We start from the raw sequence: 21578 nt of genomic DNA on the forward strand, positions 1-21578 counted from the left end.
GTGAGAGTCCAGTCCATAGTGGATCTAACATAATAGTGAGAGCCCAGTCAATAGTGGATCTAACATAATAGTGTGAGTCCAGTCCATAGTGGATCTAACATAATAGTGTGAGTCCAGTCCATAGTGGATCTAACATAATAGTGAGTGTCCAGTCCATAGTGGATCTAACATAATAGTGAGTGTGCAGTCCATAGTGGATCTAACATAATAGTGAGAGTCCAGTCCATAGTGGATCTAACATAATAGTGAGAGTCCAGTCCATAGTGGATCTAACATAATAGTGAGAGTCCAGTCCACAGTCAACATTTTAACGTTTGATTTGAAGGCAAGTTTGTTTTGTCAAACGTGCAAAAACAAAGAAAGCCAGGCTCTGTAAAAACCAAAAAAAGTGTCCATCTTAACGTTGACACTTTGTATGGTGACGTACTCAAATGCTCCAAGTAACACCTCGACTCAGTTGACCGCACACTCGGCTATAGACGGCGGGTGGCAAATAACTGCTGGGGTGTCTAATTAGCGCCGGGTTGAAAGGGTAATGACTTTGTGCCAACATAAGCGGTAATGCCAAAACCAATACAAAATTGATGCTAAGTTGCAGCTAGTAGCCACAACAGTAACGACGCAGCACTCGCTCATTATGAACCAATGACTGTTACATCAACAACGTTGCTTTCACAAAGCCTTGGAATTATGAGCATCACTATTACCAAAGTTTTACACTGTCTCTGAGTTCTGTATTGGATTGTATTAGTTATTTTTTAATGTATTACTTGGTTATCTTTTAATGTAAATAATTAAAGTCTTGTCATTTCTGGTCTGTTCGACTCAAATAAATGATAAATAAATGATAAATGGGTTGTACTTGTATAGCGCTTTTCCACCTTCAAGGTACTCAAAGCGCTTTGACACTACTTCCACATTTACCCATTCACACACACATTCACACACTGATGGAGGGAGCTGCCATGCAAGGCGCTAACCAGCACCCATCAGGAGCAAGGGTGAAGTGTCTTGCTCAGGACACAACGGACATGACGAGGTTGGTACTAGGTGGGGATTGAACCAGGGACCCTCGGGTCGCGCACGGCCATTCTTCCACTGCGCCAAATGTCACACAATTCCATGATAATGAAAAGATTTCCTTTTTTTAAACAAAACCTTCCATGTTTTCTATTTTTTTCAAATACCGGTTCAGGCACCGTTTAATCACCGGCACCGATTTTTAAATACCGATTTTGGATCTATTGAAATATAAACAACACCCATCCCTAGTACTAACAGCTGTGGCTCTAGGCAACCTCTTGATGTAGTTTTTAAAAAAGATTATCTGCATTTTAAGTATAATAAGTACCGTATTTTCCTGACCATAAGGCGCACTTAAAATCCTTATTTTTTCTCTCAAAACTCGACAGTGAATAAGTTCGGTTGAGCTTACCCACCTCATGGTGTAATGATAAGTGTGAGCAGTAGATGGCAGTCAAACATAAGAGATCTGTGTAGGCTGCACTATGGTGGCAATATGTCTCAAGTAAACAAATCCAACATTTTATATGTTACATTGAAAATATAGAACATTACACACGGCGCTCAAAAATCTATCAAAATGTTTTAGTACGACTTTGGTAAGCTATGAAGGCGCACTGCTTGAAGGATTGTCGGCGCATTAAACAAAAGAGTATTATTATGGTGTGTGTATAAGGTAAGACATATTATCTGGCGTTTTGTTTCGCAATATTATGCAAAAGCAACTTTTCTTACTTTCTGGTACCTGCTGATCTGTATTTGGGATCTGCATGAATCCTGAAAAATAGCGCGTCGATAAGCTTCTTCTTTTTCTCTATCTTCTTGTTATGTGACATTCATCTTCCACTGTTGCCATTTCTAATATAAAGTAGTGTAAAGTTCTTATATCTGTCAGTAAACTTGCCATGAATGTGCTAAAACATACCGGTGTAGTGAGTTTACATTATTCACTCAAGGAACTTGAGTTATTAGAGTTCCAATCGGACGGTTTTTCACGGGTCACATTTCCTGTGTTGTTGTTTCCAGATGCTGCTCTGTTATTAATTGAAGTAAAGTCTGAATGTCATTAAAACATTCTCACATAACACAACTAACATAATATTGTGAGAGTCCAGCCCATAGTGGATCTAACAGAATAGTGAGAGTCCAGTCCATAGTGGATCTAGCATAATAGTGAGAGTCCAGTCCATAGTGGATCTAGCATAATAGTGAGAGTCCAGTCCATAGTGGATCTAACATAATAGTGTGAGAGTCCAGTCCATAGTGGATCTAACATAATAGTGTGAGAGTCCAGTCCATAGTGGATCTAGCATAATAGTGGGAGTCCAGTCCATAGTGGATCTAACATAATATTGTGTGAGAGTCCAGTCCATAGTGGATCTAACATAATAGTGTGAGAGTCCAGTCCATAGTGGATCTAACATAATAGTGAGAGTCCAGTCCATAGTGGATCTAACATAATAGTGAGAGTCAGTCCATAGTGGATCTAACATAATAGTGAGAGTCCAGTCCATAGTGGATCCAACATAATAGTGAGAGTCCAATCCATAGTGGATCTAACATAATAGTGTGAGAGTCCAGTCCTTAGTGGATCTAATATAATAGTGTGAGAGTCCAGTCCATAGTGGATCTAACATAACAGTCAGAGTCCAGTCCATAGTGGATCTAACATAATAGTGTGAGAGTCCAGTCCATAGTGGGTCTAACATAATAGTGAGAGTCCAGTCCAAAGTGGATCTAACATAATAGTGAGAGTCAGTCCATAGTGGATCTAACATAATAGTGTGAGAGTCCAGTCCATAGTGGATCTAACATAATAGTGAGAGAGTCCAGTCCATAGTGGATCTAACATAATAGTGTGAGAGTCCAGTCCATAGTGGATCTAACATAATAGTGTGAGAGTCCAGTCCATAGTGGATCTAACATAATAGTGTGAGAGTCCAGTCCATAGTGGATCTAGCATAATAGTGGGAGTCCAGTCCATAGTGGATCTAACATAATATTGTGTGAGAGTCCAGTCCATAGTGGATCTAACATAATAGTGTGAGAGTCCAGTCCATAGTGGATCTAACATAATAGTGAGAGTCCAGTCCATAGTGGATCTAACATAATAGTGAGAGTCAGTCCATAGTGGATCTAACATAATAGTGAGAGTCCAGTCCATAGTGGATCCAACATAATAGTGAGAGTCCAATCCATAGTGGATCTAACATAATAGTGTGAGAGTCCAGTCCTTAGTGGATCTAATATAATAGTGTGAGAGTCCAGTCCATAGTGGATCTAACATAACAGTCAGAGTCCAGTCCATAGTGGATCTAACATAATAGTGTGAGAGTCCAGTCCATAGTGGGTCTAACATAATAGTGAGAGTCCAGTCCAAAGTGGATCTAACATAATAGTGAGAGTCAGTCCATAGTGGATCTAACATAATAGTGTGAGAGTCCAGTCCATAGTGGATCTAACATAATAGTGAGAGAGTCCAGTCCATAGTGGATCTAACATAATAGTGAGCGTCCAGTCCATAGTGGATCTAACATAATAGTGTGAGAGTCCAGTCCATAGTGGATCTAACATAATAGTGAAAGTCCAGTCCATAGTGGATCTAACATAATAGTGTGAGAGTCCAGTCCATAGTGGATCTAACATAATAGTGAGAGTCCAGTCCATAGTGGATCTAACATAATAGTGAGAGTCAGTCCATAGTGGATCTAACATAATAGTGTGAGAGTCCAGTCCATAGTGGATCTAACATAATAGTGAGAGAGTCCAGTCCATAGTGGATCTAACATAATAGTGAGCGTCCAGTCCATAGTGGATCTAACATAATAGTGTGAGAGTCCAGTCCATAGTGGATCTAACATAATAGTGAAAGTCCAGTCCATAGTGGATCTAACATAATAAAGTGAGAGTCCAGTCCATAGTGGATCTAACATAATAGTGTGAGAGTCCAGTCCATAATGGATCTAACATAATAGTGACATTGGTTGTGTTGTACAACATATTCGCTCACAAATGTTCATTACCTTCCTGTCTCCTCTCAGACGACTCCAAGTGGCCAGTGTCCTTGGGGGGCCGAGGGACCTTGGGCGAGGAGGTGGACTCTCTCCGAGCAACGGTCGACGACCAGGGCGACGTGAAGCATTCTAACGACACGATTGGCAGAGCCCCGCGCAGACGCAAGCGCTTCCTCTCCTACCCTCGCTACGTCGAGCTGATGGTGACGGCCGACGCCAAGATGGCCCGGCACCACGGAGGCAACCTGGAGCACTACATCCTCACAATCATGTCAGTAGTAAGTAAATTAATGTTCTTAAAATATATAATTGTTTTTTGTTCTAACACTTTCCCAAGTTCCAAACCAAATTCCATTTTTCCTGGAAATTCAAACTCTTCTACATTCAAACCATTCCAACATTCCAACTATTCTTACATTCATACTACATTCTGTCAGCATTTCACTTCAACTTCAGCATTGGAGCATTCCCACGCAATTCCTTCAGGAATTACCTCTTCTAGTTATTCTTCAACTTATTCTTCTTATCCAGATTTTGGCGCTCTCTACCTTTCACATTTTTCATCCGATTCAAATTCCAAAAGTTTCCAGATTTCCCAGAACTCCAGGTTTTCCGGGACATTTTTCCCATTCAAAATGAATTGGCCCTTTTTTTTAAAACTTCCACCATTTCCACATTTTTCAACCGATTCAAACCATTCCTATAATTCCTATAACCAACTATAATTTTTTTAAAGTTAAAAAAAATTCCAGGATTTTTCATTATTCCTGCTTTTCCAAAGCCCTATTTTCACACATTTTTCAACCTATTCAAACCATGCCAACATCAACACGTTCCACTCATCCAACTAGCACTTAACCAAGTTCTAAACCCAATTCCGTTTTTCCTGGAAATTCAAACTCTTCAACATTCAAACTATTCTTACATTCATACTACATTCTGTCAGCAGATTTTGGCACGCTCTACCTTCCACATTTTTCATCCGATTCAAACCCTTCCAAATTCAAATTGTTCAGCCTAACCAGGAATCGCGGGCTTTCCCTTGACAAATTCCAAAAATTCCCAGATTTCCAGGTTTTCCGGGACATTTTTCCCATTCAGAATGAATTGGCCATTTTTTCAAACTTCCACCATTTCCAAATTTTTCAACCGATTCAAACCATTCCACCTTCAACACATTCCAATCATCCTGGACATTCAAACTCTAATTTTTCCAAGTTAAAAAAAATTCCAGGAATTCCCAGAATTCCCTTGTTTTCCCAAACGCTTTTTTGTCTCTTTTTTCTGGCGACTACCCCTTCCACATTTTTCAACCCACTTTAATTGTTCCACCGTCAAAACATTCCTTTCAATCAGGACAAAAAAATGAAATTATTTTTTAAATGGAAAAATTCTCGGTTTTCCCGAAATTCCTTAATACCATTTCTCAATTAAAAATGTTACAACTTCAACATTTCTCGACCGATTTGGAAAAACTCCAACACCAACCATTTCAACTCATTCAGAACATTCAAGTCTTTTTATATGTTCCCAAAAATTCCCGCTTTTCCCGAAATTCTCAAATTTCCATGAAATTCCCATGGAAATGAATGGGACATTTTTCAAAGTTTCACAATTCCCACATTTTTCATCCGATTCAAACTGTTCCAACTCCAAAATATTCAGCCTGTTTAACAATTTAAAAAAAAGTCCCGGATTTCCAAGAATTCCCAGTTTTCAGGGACATCGTCCCCATTCAAAATGAATTGTCCATTTTTTAAACTTTCACAATTCACACATTTTTCATCCGATTCAAATTCCAAAAGTCCCCAGATTTCCCAGAATTCCAGGTTTTCCGGGACATTTTTCCCATTCAAAATGATTTGGCCATTTTTTAAACTTTCACAATTCACATATTTTTCAACCTATTCAAACCATTCCAACATCAACACATTCCACTCATCCAACTAACACTTTCCCAAGTTCCACACTAAATTCCGTTTTTCCTGGAAATTTAAACTCTTCAACATTCAAACTATTCTTACATTCATACTACATTCTGTCAGCATTTCAGTTCAACTTCAGCATTGGAGCATTCACATGCAATTCCTTCAGGAATTACCTCTTCAAGTTATTCTTCAACTTATTCTTCTTATCCAGATTTTGGCGCTCTCTACCTTCCACATTGTTCATCCGATTCAAACCGTTCCAACTTCAAACTGTTCAGCCTATTCGGGAATCGCAGGCTTTCCCTTGACAAATTCCAAAAGTTCCTAGATTTCCCAGAATTCCAGGTTTTCCGGGACATTTTTCTCATTCAAAATGAACAGGCCAATTTTTCAAACTTCAACCATTTCCAAATTTTTCAACCGATTCAAACCATTCCACCTTCAACACATTCAACCATTCTGTAAATTCAAATTTTTTAAGTTAAAAAAAATTCCCGGATTTTTTATCATTCCTGCTTTTCCAAAGCCCTATTTTCACACATTTTTCAACCTATTCAAACCATTCCAACATCAACACGTTCCTCTCATCCAACTAACACTTTCCCAAGTTCCAAACCAAATTCCGGTTTTCCTGGAAATTCAAACTCTTCAACGTTCAAACTATTCTTTGATTGATTGATTGAAACTTTTATTAGTAGATTGCACAGTACAGTACATATTTTCGTACAATTGACCAATAAATGGTAACACCCCAATAAGTTTTTCAACTTATTCGGGTTGAAATTCTGTCAGCATTCTATCAGAATGCTGACAGAATGCTACATTCTGTCAGCATTTCACTTTAACTTCAGCATTGGAGCATTCACACGCAATTCCTTCAGGAATTGCCTCTTAAACTTATTTCTAATGTTTTTATTTTCACATTGAATAGTTGAGCGTACGGTCGTACCATGAATTGATTGACGTGGACCCCGACTTAAACAAGTTGAAGAACGTATTCGGGTGTTACCATTTAGTGGTTAATTGTACGGAATATGTACTGTACTGTGCAATCTACTAATAAAAGTTTCAATCAATCAATGAATCTTTTTGAAACATAAACAACATGCTTGTCCCCCCACCTGGCTGGACCTGTCTAGGGGACCTGTGTGCCCCAGACCACTCGCTTATTTTCAGTCTTTTTCATTAAGTCCAAATCACATGCCTGGATCTTATATGGGAAGTCGTCTTAACTGGTATCTTTTATTGTGCTTTGTTTTCCCCCCACTGTATATCTGGGTCACACAAAGGTGCTCCGTCCTAGTGGTATAGTTGGACGGAGAGCAAGCAGAGGCAGGCCCTGGCCATGTTTGCGTCCCCCCCTCAGGGCTGAGACAAGCTAAATGTTTATAGTGTACTAATGAGTTCCTGTCAGGAGGCTGCACACGGCCTCAGGAGACCGCTGGCCGACCGTGACTGGGGTGCACGAGGAGACCAGGGGAAGTGGAGGGGAAACGACGGAGGGAATGTTTGTCCATCCTCACGGAAGGGAGGACTGTCGCTCTTTAAGAGCGTGGGCCAGCGAGGTTCAAGGGCCGTGTTGGGCAAATGGTTTTCTTTGAAGACGAAATGTTGCGGGGACTTCTTGTTTGAAGTGTTGCCACAATAACAGCTGTATTTTTCACATTCCGTGCACACAACGGCTCAGGTTTGTGGAGGTTTGCATTTTTTTTGTCTGTGCCTGGTCTTTGTTACAGGTAGCGGCGGTGTACAGGGACCCCAGCGTAGGAAACCTCATCAACATCGTGATAGTCAAGCTGGTCGTCATCCACGATGAACAGGTAGGCGACGACAACGTTACCCTAAGGCAGGGGTCCATGCACATGTCTTGTCTTGTTCAAGTCTGTGGCCTTAGCGGAGCTATTCAACTGGTGGCTTAATAAGGGCCTTGATTGACTTTATGATGAGTTTCGTTCAAAACTTGACAGCAACTAACATTTTTGTAGTCGGTACTTAAAAATAGTCGGGGCTTCCTGTTGTATTGAGGATCTCTGACTAGTGTTTTTTCATAATGTTCTTAAAAACTATTGAGGATCTTTAACAAGTATTTTTGCAAAAGGTCCTTAAAAACAGGAACTTTGCATTTTTGCAGTAAGTCCTGAAAAACAATACAGTGGAACCTCGATTTACAAACCTAATTTGTTCTTTTTTTAATTTTTATAGTATTTATTTATTAATTTGATAGGGAAATCATAATGCAGGTAATGAGAAAAGAGACACTTTTTTTTTGTTCCCGCCCACCTCAAAAAAAATAAAAAAAAAATACAAGAAAAATACCAAAAAATAAATAAATTACAGAAAAATAACAAAAGTCAAATAATAACACTCCCTCCCACCCTCCGTCCTACATTTCAGTTACACTGGGTAGCAATGTACTGCCTTCCTCTTCACCACAAGCAGATAGAGAACCACAATAACTGACTAAAAGAAAAAAAAAGAAAAAAGTTAACAAACATCTCAAAACATGTAGAGAAAAAAAAAAAAAAAAAAAAACTAGAACAGCCAAATAGCTAAAACTAGTATGCATATATCTAAAAAAAAAAGGCTTTTTTAAAAAAAAAAAAGAAGGGTTTTTAAGCCTTTTTTAAAAGCATCCACAGTCTGTGGTGCCCTCAGGTGGTCAGGGAGAGCGTTCCACAGACTGGGAGCGGCGGAGCAGAAAGCCCGATTTCCCTTAGGGAGGCCTTGGGGCAAACTGTGATTTCCACTCCCAATAAAATCCTTCTTCGATTGAGGATCTTTAACAAGTATTTTTGCACAAGGTCCTTCAAAACAGGAATTTTGCATTTTTGCAGTAAGTCCTGAAAAACAATACAGTGGAACCTCGATTTACAAACATAATTTGTTCTTTTTTTAATTTTTATAGTATTTATTTATTAATTTGATCGGGAAATCATAATACAGGTAATGAGAAAAGAGACACTTTTTTTTTGTTCCCGCCCCCCTCAAAAAAATAAAAAATAAATAAATAAAAAAATACCAAAAAATAAATAAATTACAGAAAAATAATAAAAGTCAAATAATCACACCCCCTCCCTCCCTCCGTCCTACATTTCAGTTACACTGGGTAGCAATGTACTGCCTTCCTCTCCACCACAAGCAGATAGAGAACCACAATAACTGACTAAAAGAAAGAAAAGAAAAAAAGTTAACAAACATCCCAAAACATGCAGAGAGAGAAAAAAAACAAAAAAAACTAGAACAGCCAAATAGCTAAAACTAGTATGCATATATCTAAAAAAAAGGCATTTAAAAAATAAAAAAAAAGAAGGGTTTTTAAGCCTTTTTTAAAAGCATCCACAGTCTGTGGTGCCCTCAGGTGGTCAGGGAGAGCGCTCCACAGACTGGGAGCGGCGGAGCAGAAAGCCTGATGTCCCATAGGGAGGCCTTGGGGGCAAACTGTGATTTCCACTCCAATAAAATCCTTCTTCGATTGAAGATCTTTAACACGTATTTTTGCACAAAGTCCTTTAAAAACAGGAACTTTGCATTTTTGCAGTAAGTCCTGAAAAACAATACAGTGGAACCTCGATTTACAAACCTAATTTGTTCTTTTTTTATTTTTATAGTATTTATTTATTAATTTGATCGGGAAATCATAATACAGGTAATGAGAAAAGAGACCCTTTTTTTTGTTCCCGACCCCCTCAAAAAAACAAAAAAAAAATACAAAGAAATACAAAAAAAAAAAAAAATACAAAAAAAAATAAATAACTAAAATTACAAAAAAATAAATAAATTACAGAAAAATAATAAAAGTCAAATAATAACACCCCCTCCCACCCCCGTCCTACATTTCAGTTACACTGGGTACCAATGTACTGCCTTCCTCTTCACCACAAGCAGATAGAAAACCACAATAACTGACTAAAAGGGAAACAAAAAGGTAACAACAAAAATAAAAATCACAAACATGCAGAGAAGTGTCACTGAATAAAAACAACAACCACAAAAAACAGAGCTGAGGTAAGTGAAAAGCTTGATTGTCAACAGTGAGTGTCACATGTATCCCATAGTGTATTTAATGTAGCTATGTAACTAATCATACAGCCCCAGGTCAAGTCAAATTTTTCTGTTGTACCCCTCAGATTATATTTAATTTTCTCTAGATCTCAGAAAAACATGAGGTCCTTAAGCCATAATAATAATAACAATAATAATAGATTTTATTTGTAAAAAGCACTTTACATTGAGTAAACAACCTCAAAGTGCTACAGTGGAATAAAAAAAATTATACAAAATAAATAAAAACGAGAACAGCTATATAGCTAAAACTAGTAAGCATACATCTAAAAAAAAAAGGCTTTTTTTAAAAAGAAGGGTTTTTAAGCCTTTTTTAAACGCATCCACAGTCTGTGGTGCCCTCAGGTGGAGAGCGTTCCACAGACTGGGAGCGGCGGAGCAGAAAGCCCGATCTCCCATAGGGAGGCCTTGGGGGCAAACTGTGATTTCCACTCCAATAAAATCCTTCTTCGATTGAGGATCTTTAACACATATTTTTGCACAAGGTCCTTAAAAACAGGAACTTTGCATTTTTGCAGTAAGTCCTGAAAAACAATCCAGTGGAACCTCGATTTACAAACCTAATTTGTTCTTTATTTTTATTTTTATAGTTTTTTTAAATTAATTTGATAGGGAAATCATAATACAGGTAATGAGAAAAGAGAAATACAAAACAATACAAACAAAAAAAAATACAAACAAAAAAATAAAAATACAAAAAAATTACAAAAAAATAAATAAATTACAGAAAAATAATAAAAGTCAAATAATAACACCCCCTCCCATCCCCTGTCCTACATTTCAGTTACACTGGGTAGCAATGTACTGCCTTCCCTTCACCACAAGCAGATAGAGAACCACAATAACTGACTAAAAGAAGAAAAAAAAAAAAGTAACAACAAAAAGAAAAATCCCAAACATGCAGAGAAGTGTCACTGAATAAAAACAACAACCACAAAAAACAGAGTTGAGGTAAGTGTAAAGGTTGATTGTCAACAGTGAGTGTCACATGTATCCCATAGTGTATTTAATGTAGCTATGTAACTAATCTTACAGCCCCAGGTCAAGTCAAATTGTTCTGGTGTACCCCTCAGATTATATTTAATTTTCTCTAGATCTCAGAAAAACATGAGGTCCTTAAGCCATAATAATAATAATAGATTTTATTTGTAAAAAGCACTTTACATTGAGTAAACAACCTCAAAGTGCAACAGTGTAATAAAAAAATAAAAAGATTAAAAAAAATAAAAATAAAAATAAAAACTAGAACAGCCAAATAGCTAAAACTAGTATGCATATATCTAAAAAAAAAAAGCTTTTTTAAAAGCATCCACAGTCTGTGGTGCCCTCAGGTGGTCAGGGAGAGCGTTCCACAGACTGGTAGCGGCGGAGCAGAAAGCCCGGTCTCCCATAGGGAGGCCTTGGTGGCAAACTGTGATTTCCACTCCAATAAAATCCTTCTTCGATTGAGGATCTTTAACAAGTATTTTTGCACAAGGTCCTTCAAAACAGGAACTTTACATTTTTGCAGTAAGTCCTGAAAAACAATACAGTGGAACCTCGATTTACAAACATAATTTGTTCTCGACCGGAAATCGAACATTTCGTATAGTGAAGCAAATTTTTCCATAAGGACAAATGTAAATATGAATAATGGGTCCAAACTTTTGAAAAAAGTCCATATTTTAGTTAAGGTTTGTACACTTTGATATACAGTAATGCAAATCACTTTATATTGTGTTCAAACAAACATAACAAGGCGGTGATGGATCAACTTCCTTTGTTAAAACAAGCTAATCGGTAGGTCGTGAGTTCAAACCCCGGCCGAGTCATACCAAAGACTATAACAATGGGACCCATTACCTCCCGGCTTGGCACTCAGCATCAAGGGTTGGAATTGGGGGTTAAATCACCAAAATGATTCCTGAGCGCGGCCTCCGCTGCTGCTCACTGCTCCCCTCATCTCCCAGGAGGTGAACAAGGGGATGGGTCAAATGCAGAGGTTAATTTCACCGCACATAGTGTGTGTGTGTGTGTGCGTGTGTGTGCGTGTGTGTGTGACAATCATTGGTACTTTAACTTTAACTTTAAACTGTGCTGTATGTGCTGCTCTGCCAACATGCGCACACAGAAGCCACTAAGGTGCACTCACAAATGATCAGAAATCACAAAAATCCTTAACTTTAACATCCATATTAATACATTACTACTTTTTTTTTTAAAGTTGCACCTTAACATGTACAAAGAGTGAAGTAGAAAGCAGTAGACAGGAAGAGAGGAGACGGAAGTGGGCGGAGCTGTGCCACTGAAGGAGAGGTAGTGTCTTTTCCATGAATTGATTAACATGGACCCCCGACTTCAACAAGTTGAAAAACGTATTCGAGTGTTACCATTTAGTGGTCAATTGTACGGAATATGTACTGTACTGTGTAATCTACTAATGAAAGTTTCAATCAATCAAATCCTCCCTGTGACATAAGTCTGCTCTGGCATCATTTTCCAGAAAAGCCTGGTCTCATCACAATTACGACCTTGTGTAGTACACATTCCCCCATACTTGTGAGCACCACTAATGTACTCCTGGCAAATATTTATTTATTTAAAAATAATTTTAACTCCACACCCTCCTTTTTTCCACGCTGGTCTGTTGAGGTTTTGGGACTCATATTGACTTGGCAAAATGGTCCAAACTGCAACGCACTTCTTGTGGGGATCTCCAGCAAGAACATCCAGAAGCTGCAATACATACAGAATAGTGCTGCTCGGATCCTGATGAGAGTGCGGAAATATGACCATATCACACCAACTCTCAAATCCCTTCACTGGCTTCCTGTTCCACTCAGGATTTAATTCAAAGTCTCCCTACTAACCCACCAGTGCCTCCATGGAAATGCCCCAGTCTACCTCAAAGAACTACTCACCCCCAAATCCTCCACACGACACCTCCGCTCCGGACAGGCTAACCTCCTCCAACCTTCGAGGACAAAGCTACGAACTATGGGAGACCGAGCTTTCTGCTCCGCCGCTCCCAGTATGTGGAACGCTTTCCCTGACCACCTGAGGGCACCACAGACTGTGGATGCTTTAAAAAAAGGCTTAAAAACCCTTCTTTAAAAAAAATAAAAATAAAAAAAAAGCCTTTTTTTAGATATATGCATACTAGTTTTAGCTATTTGGCTGTTGTAGTTTTTATTTATTTATTTATTTTGTATTATATTTTTATTTTTTTTAATACACTGTAGCACTTTGAGGTTGTTTACTCAATGTAAAGTGCTTTTTACAAATAAAATCCATCCATCCATCCATCCATTTTCTACCGCTTGTTATTATTATTATTAGTCAAAGGCGAAATAACGGAGAAAAAAAGGCACACATGCTTGTTGCTTGCAGGCGGAACACAAAATGAATGAATGAAGTGTTTGTACACAGAGGCACATTTGGCTCGATCTAAAAGTTTGTAAATTGAAAAGTTTGCGAGTTTAGGGGTTCGTAAATCGAGGTTCGACTGTACTGCTTTCCTGTCACAAAGATGATCTTTGACTAGTGGTTTTGCACTGGCTCCTGTCGTATAGAGGATCTTGGCATCCCCATCATATAAAGGATCTTTGACCAGAGGTTTTACAGTATATCTTGAAAAACGGGCAGAGCTTTCTTGTCAAATACAAAACCCAAAACCAGTGAAGTTGGCACGTTGTGTAAATGGTAGATAAAAACAGAATACAATGATTTGCAAATCCTTTCCAACTTATATTCAATTGAATAGACTGCAAAGACAAGATATTTAATGTTCGAACTGAGAAACTTAATTTTTTGCAAATAATCATTAACTTAGAATTTAATGGCAGCAACACATTGCATAAAAGTTGGCACAGGAGCATTTTTACCACTGTGTTACATGGCCTTTCCTTTTAACAACACTCAGTAAACGTTTGGGAACTGAGGAGACACATTTTTGAAGCTTTTCAGGTGGAATTCTTTCCCATTCTTGCTTGATGTACAGCTTAAGTTGTTCAACAGTCCGGGGGTCTCCGTTGTGGTATTTTAGGCTTCGTAATGCGCCACAAATTTTCAATGGGAGACAGGTCTGGACTACAGGCAGGCCAGTCTAGTACTTGCACTCTTTTACTACGAAGCCACGCTGTTGTAACACGTGGCTTGGCATTGTCTTGCTGAAATAAGCAGGGGCGTCCATTAAAAAGACATTGCTTGGATAGCAACATATGTTGCTCCAAAACCTGTATGTACCTTTCAGCATTAATGGTGCCTTCACAGATGTGTAAGTTACCCATGCCTTGGGCACTAATACACCCCCTTACCATCACAGATGCTGGTTTTTGAACTTTGCGCCTATAACAATCCGGATGGTTCTTTTCCTCTTTGGTCTGTAAGACACGACATCCACAGATTTCCAAAAACAATTTGAAATATGGACTCGTCAGACCACGGAACACTTTTCCACTTTGCATCAGTCCATTTTAGATGAGCTCGAACAAAGCAAAGCGTTTCTGGGTGTTGTTGATAAATGGCTTTGGCTTTGCTTAGTAGAGTTTTAACTTGCACTTACAAATGTAGAGACCAACTGTAGTTACTGACAGTGGTTTTCTGAAATGTTCCTGAGCCCACGTGGTGATATCCTTTACACACTGATGTCGCTTGTTGATTCAGTACCGCCTGAGGGATTGAAGGTCACGGGCATTGCCGCTTACGTGCAGTGATTTCTCCAGATTCTCTGAACCTTTTGATGATGTTACGGACCGTAGATGGTGAAATCCCTAAATTCCTTGCAATAGCTTGTTGAGAAATGTTGCTGTTTAAAGTGTTGGACAATTTGCGGACGCATTTGTTCACAAAGTGGTGATCCTCGCCCCATTTAATCTGCTTTCATACCCAATCATGGCACCCACCTGTTCCCAATTAGCCTGTTCACCTGTGGGATGTTCCAAATAAGTGTTTGATGAGCATTCCTCAACTTTCTCAGTCTTTTTTGCCACTTGTGCCAGCTTTTTTGAAACATGTTGCAGGCGTCAAATTCCAAATGAGCTAATATTTGCAAAAAAATAACACAATTTACCAGTTTGAACGTTAAGTTTGTTGTTTTTACAGTCTATTCAATTGAATATAAGTTGAAAAGGATTTGCAAATCATTGTATTCTGTTTTTATTTACCATTTACACAACGTGCCAACTTCACTGGTTTTGGCTTTTGTAGATGATACTTGACAAGCCTAACGTGGGTGTTTCCCTCCAATAACAGCAAGGTCCTACGGTGAGTTTCAATGCTGCCACCACTCTGCACAACTTCTGCACATGGCAGCAGAAGCAAAACATCCAGGATGACAGCCACCCTTCTCACCATGACACCGCCCTCCTCATCACCAGGTGCATTTACCTCCGAGGGAACAACAACAACAACATACATTCATACATATGTTTGTGTTCTTCAGGGAAGATATCTGCCGTGCAAAAGACAAGTGTGACACGCTCGGTAAGACTTTTTTTTTTTTTTACCAATGAACTTCCCGCCCCTAGCTCATAAACACTGCAGTAATAAGTCTAGGGCAAGATGGCAGCTAATAATATTATAGTGACTGATCAGAGTGGTACACTGCAAAATGTCAGTGTTCAAAAACAAGAAAAAATAATACAAAAATGAGGGGTATTTTATTTGAACTAAGCAAAATTATCTGCCAATAGAACAAAAAAAAAAGGCTTGTCAAGACTTTCCAAAACAAGCAAAATTTGTTAACTTCAATGAACCCAAAAATACCTTAAAATAAGTATATTCTCACTAATAACAACTGTACTACTATATGAGTACGTATTTTCTATTGCTTCAGTGAAAATAAAACAGCATAGTCCATTTGGCTTTTATCTGTTTTAATATGAAACATAATTGTGTCAAAGTCATGATTTTTTTTTTCATGCTTGAAATAAGAAATTATTACTTTAAAAAAGTAGTTTTATACTTGTGAGTGTTGATGACACAGCTTTGCAACAGTTGATATTCTAGTTTCAAGCATGTTTTACTCAATATAGGTCATCAAATCTCAGCAACAAGCTGTAATATCTTACTGAGATCATTTAGGACGGGGGTCGGCAACCTCTAGAGAAGTGTTTTTCAACCACTGTGCCGCGGCACACTAGTAGTGTCGTGAGATACAGTCTGGTGTGCCGTGGGAGATTATCTAATTTCACCTATTTGGGTTAAAAATATTTTTTGCAAACCAGTAATTATAATCCGCTAATAATGCGTTGTTGTTGAGTGTCTGTGCTCTCTGGAGATCGGCAGACTTACCACGTTATACTCTTCCATATCAGTAGGTGGCAGCAGGTAGCTAATTGCTTTGTAGATGTCGGAAACAGCTGGAGGCAGCGTGCAGGTAAAAAGGTGTCTAATGCTTAAACCAAAAATAAACAAAAGGTGAGTGCCCCTAAGAAAAGGCATTGAAGCTTAGGGAAGGCTATGCAGAACGAAACTAAAACCGAACTGGCTACAAAGTAAACAAAAACAGAATGCTGGACGACAGCAAAGACTTACTGTGGAGCAGAGACGGCGTCCACAAAGTACATCCGAACATGACATGACAATCGACAACGTCCCCACAAAGAAGGATAAAAACAACTGAAATATCCTTGATTGCTAAAACAAAGTCGATGCGGGAAATATCGCTCAAAGGAAGACATGAAACTGCTACAGGAAAATACCAAATAAAGAGAAAAAGCCACCAAAATAAGAGGGCAAGACAAGAACTAAAACACTACACACAGGAAAACAGCAAAAAAGTCCAAATAAGTCAGGGTGTGATGTGACAGGTGGTGACAGTACACCTACTTTGAGACAAGAGCTATAGTGATGCATGCTTGGTTCTGCTTTAAAGTCATATCCAACAATTGCGACAACAACTTTTTATTGTCAATATTGACTGCTGAGTTTCATTTTTTAATGATTTCTGCTGGTGGTGTGCCTCCGCATTTATTCGATGAAGAAAATGTGCCTTGGCTCAAAAAAGGTTGAAAAACACTGCTCTATTTAGCGCCGCCCTAGTGGCTCTCTGGAGCTTTTTCAAAAATGCATGAAAAAGATGAGGGGAAAAAATATATTTTTTGTTTTAATATAGTTTCCGTAGGAGGACAAACATGACGCAAACCTCCCTAATTGTTACAAAGCACTCTGTTTATATTAAACATGCTTCACTGATTCGAGTTTTTGGTGAGCGCCATTTTGTCCTACTAATTTTGGCGGTCCTTGAACTCACCATAGTTTGTTTACATGTACAACTTTCTCCGACTTTCGAGGACGTGTTTTATGCCACTTCTTTTTCTGTCACATTTTCCCCACCAAACTTTTAACGTGCATGAATGCACAAAGGTGAGTTTTGTTGATGTTATTGACTTGTGTGGAGTGCTAATCAGACATATTTGGTCACTGGATGACTGCAAGCTAATCGATGCTAACATGCTATTTAGGCTAGCTATATGTACATATTGCATCATTATGCCTCGTTTGTAGCTATATTTGAGGTCCTTTAGTTTCCTTTAAGTCATTTTAATTCAATTTATATCTCATGACACACTATCTGTATGTAATGGCTTTTAATTTTTTTGCGGCTCCAGACAGCTTTGTTTTTGTACTTTTGGTCCAATATGGCTCTTTCAACATTTTGGGTTGCCGACCCCTTATTTAGGACCAAAACACTTAAAACAAGTAAAACACTCTAACATAAAATCCTATGTATGGCCACGCAAGTCCCGGGATGCCCAAAATGTCCATAACACATCCAGCCGAGTCCCACGGGGAGGGGGGAGGGATAAAAGTTGGAAAAGTCGGCAAATGTCCCCAAAATTTTCTAAATACCTACCCAGGTTCGAGTCCCACAAGTCCCGCCACTGGCCGGGATGCCCACAATGTCCAAAACGCGCCGAGCAAAGTCTCACGGGAGGGCGGGGAGAAAAGTAAGAAAAGTCTGTAAAATGTTCAAAAATCACACCCGGGTTCGAGTGCCACAATCTTAAGACTTGTGGCACTCCATGTGGGACTCGAACCTGGGTAGGTATTTTGAACATTTTTGGGGACTTTTGACGACTTTTCTCACTTTTCTCCCCCACTTCCCGTGGGACTTTGCTGGGTGCGTTTTGGACATTTTTTCCATCCCCAGACTTGTGCGGCTGGCGGCGGGACTCGTGGGACTGGAACATAAAATCTTATGTATGGCCGCGCAAGTCCCGGGATGCCCAAAATTTCCATAACACACCCACTTGAGTCCCACGGTGAGGAGGGGAGGGATAAAAGATGGAAAAGTCGATAAAAGTCCCAAAAATGTTCAAAATACCTACCCAGGTTCGAGTCCCACAAGTCCCGCCACCGGCCGGGATGACCAGAATGTCCGAAACGCGCCGAGCAAAGTCCTACGGAAAGGCGGGGAGAAAAGTGACAAAAGTGGGTAAAATGTTCAAAAATCACACCCGGGTTCGAGTGCCACAATCTTAAGACTTGTGGCACTCCATGTGGGACTCGAACCTGGGTAGGTATTTTGAACATTTTTGGGGACTTTTGCCGACTTTTCCAACTTTTATCCCCCCTCCCCGTGGGACTCGGCTGGGTGTGTTATGGACATTCTTGGCATCCCGGACTTGCGCGGCCGGCTGCGGGACTTGTGGGACTCGAACCAGGGTAGGTATTTTGAACATTTTTGGGGACTTTTGACGACTTTTCTCACTTTTCTCCCCCACTTCCCGTGGGACTTTGCTGGGTGCGTTTTGGACAATTTTTGCATCCTGGGACTTGTGCGGCCGGCGGCGGGACTCGTGGGACTGGAACCCGGGGAGGTAGTTTGGACAAAAATGGGACTTTTGACCATTTTGGCCGCCTTTTCCCCTCTTCTTCCCCGCCTTCCTGTGCACCATTGCTGGGTGTGTTTTGGACATTTGAACAAAAATAGTTTCAAGCATGTTTCACTCAATATAGGTCATCACATCTCAGCAACAAGCTGTAATATCTTACTGAGATCATTCAGGACCAAAACACTTAAAACAAGTAAAACACTCTAACATAAAATCTGCTTAGTGAGAATAATTATCTTATCAGACAGAAAATAAGCAAATATCACCCTTATTTTAGATATTTAATCTTACTTAGATTTCAGTTTTTGCAGTGTAGAGCAGGAGGAGGGAGGGAGCCTGCTGCTCCGCTAATCTCTCTTAATGGAAGAAACCGTTTCATCAACTATAAGCAGAGCCGGTTTACCCCCAAATAGCAGCATGCCATGTATGTTATGTCTTAGTGTGTGAGCGTTTGTGTGTCTCTCTACAGGGCTTGCAGAACTGGGGACCATGTGCGACCAGTACCGCAGTTGTTCCATCAGCGAAGAAAACGGAATTAGTGCCTCCTTCACCATCGCTCACGAGCTGGGCCACGTGTAAGTCGCACACGTATATGAACACGGACCGCTGCCAACAAAAGCCTTCTTATCAAGAGTGCCGCAGGTGCAAAACATATTAAAAGGAACTTTTTAATTATGTGCCAGAGGCTCGGGAAGTTAACCCCATGGTTGTCCCAAAGAGTTGATGAAATTACCTTAGGACAGTGCTTCTTAACCTTGTTGGAGGTACCAAACCCCAACGGTTTCATATCCGCATTCACCGAACCCGAATTGTAATCATAAAACGATGTTATTATATTAAAGAAATACTAATAAAGGTATATTTTACAAACAGAAAGTTGCAGGAATGTACACATGATCCCATGTTTACATCTCATTGTGCAACATGTGAATGTTTTAGTGGGAACTAAATGCGATATCTGAAAGGGGTACACATTATTTCCAAAGTAGGACCTCCACCCAGACATATAATACAAGTACACAGCTCATGAAAAACAATATGTTATAGTCATTGTAAGTGGGCCAAAACACTTACATTAGAAAATAATCTCATGGAAATGACTGCTGTCATTTGATTACAATAATAAAACATTGAACTTGTTATTTAGTCAGGTTTGGGACAGGTGTGCTGCAGGTCTGACGTCGCTCAAATGTGCTCAAGGAGTTTTTGCGTTTGCTCACGCATGTGGAAAATTATAGGGAACATTGTTTGGGGGTATCCATAATACGACGACAGGGAGAAGTTTTTATTTACACGATGAGTCGGGCGTGTCTTGACCTCCGCGGCGGAGGCTCTGCCGAACCCCTGAGGCCGACTCACCGAACCCCTAGGGTTCGATCGAACCCAGGTTAAGAACCACTGCCTTAGACGACCAATAGTATGGTATTTTTCACAATTTTATACACCACCATAGTGTCACGAAAGTGCCAAAATCCAGCCTTGATGTCGAAATGTAGACATACACAGTCGCGATCAAAAGTTGACATACACTTGTAAAGAACATAATGTCATGGCTGTCTTGAGTTTCCATGAATTTCTACAACTCTTATTTCTTTGTGATAGAGTGATTGAAGCACATACTTGTTGGTCACAAAAAACAATCATGCAGTTTAGAGATGTCCGATAAATGCTTAAAATGTAATATCGGAAATTATCGGTATCGGTTTCAAAAAGTAAAATGAATGACTTTTTAAAACGGTACATATCCGGTAAAACACGGACGTAGGGAGCAGTACAGAGCAATTGCGTCTCCCAGTCAGCAACCCCTCCCTTCCCCCCTCTCCCCACACACAACACAGGAGTTGACGACTGCAGCATGAGAGGTTTACTGGCGACGCTTGATGACCTCACCAAACCGCCGCGAGCGCAGCATAACAAGAACAAGTGTGTGTTGTTGCCGGTGCTGTAGCCGTGGTTAACAAGCGAGCTCGCTCGGTGACTAACGACACCATGTCTATGGTTTGAGATTATTTTAAAGTGTGTCTGACGGATAAAAAACTGGCAATTTGCAATGACTGCAATAAGTTGGTAATGCGAGGAGGAACCAAGACGTCTTCCTTTAATACGAGCAATTTGATCTACCACCTTTTCAAGAATCATAAGGAGATACATGATAAATACAAGCGGAAGATGGATGTGAGCCCAGTTTATATAATTTCCTGTTATAGAGTATACCAGGCTATCTTGCACTAAATGAGGACTATGTTATTTGTTACTTTATTACTCTCGTATACTCTGGACAGAATCTGTGTGCCTTCATTGTTTTTGTAGCTGTTGTTTTGAGGCATGTTTTAAAAAAAGAATGCACTTTGTTTAAGCCAAAGTATAGTATTTCCCATAGTTGTAGTGGGTATCAGGATTATCTCAGGGAGAGCATGTCCCAAATTCCAAGCTGCTGTTTTGAGGCATGTTAAAAAAAATAATGCACTTTGTGACTTCAATAATAAATACAGCAGTGCCATGTTGGCACTTTTTTCCATAACTTGAGTTGATTTATTTTGGAAAACCTTGTTACATTGTTTAATGCATCCAGCGGAGCATCACAACAGAATTAGGCATAATAATGTGTTAATTCCACGACTGTATATATCGGTATCGGTTGATATCGGAATCGGTAATTAAGAGTTGGGCAATATCGGAATATCGGATATCGAAAAAAAAAAGCCATTATCAGACATCTCTAACGAAGTTTG

The 21578-nt window shown here is 39.5% G+C and overlaps 1 protein-coding gene across 1 annotated transcript in view; it reads left to right on the forward strand.

Annotated features, from left to right (window-relative positions):
- Positions 1 to 21578, forward strand: part of LOC133612300 (A disintegrin and metalloproteinase with thrombospondin motifs 20) — a 516880-nt gene that overhangs the window by 134489 nt on the left and 360813 nt on the right. The window contains exons 4-8 of the mRNA XM_061969586.2: positions 4065 to 4315; positions 7702 to 7785; positions 15260 to 15384; positions 15450 to 15490; positions 19316 to 19421. Coding sequence (XP_061825570.2) covers positions 4065 to 4315; positions 7702 to 7785; positions 15260 to 15384; positions 15450 to 15490; positions 19316 to 19421 — 607 coding nt within the window. The remainder of the gene's footprint in view (positions 1 to 4064; positions 4316 to 7701; positions 7786 to 15259; positions 15385 to 15449; positions 15491 to 19315; positions 19422 to 21578) is intronic.

Source organism: Nerophis lumbriciformis, linkage group LG10, assembly GCF_033978685.3.
Source record: "Nerophis lumbriciformis linkage group LG10, RoL_Nlum_v2.1, whole genome shotgun sequence".
Lineage (NCBI taxonomy): Eukaryota > Metazoa > Chordata > Actinopteri > Syngnathiformes > Syngnathidae > Nerophis > Nerophis lumbriciformis.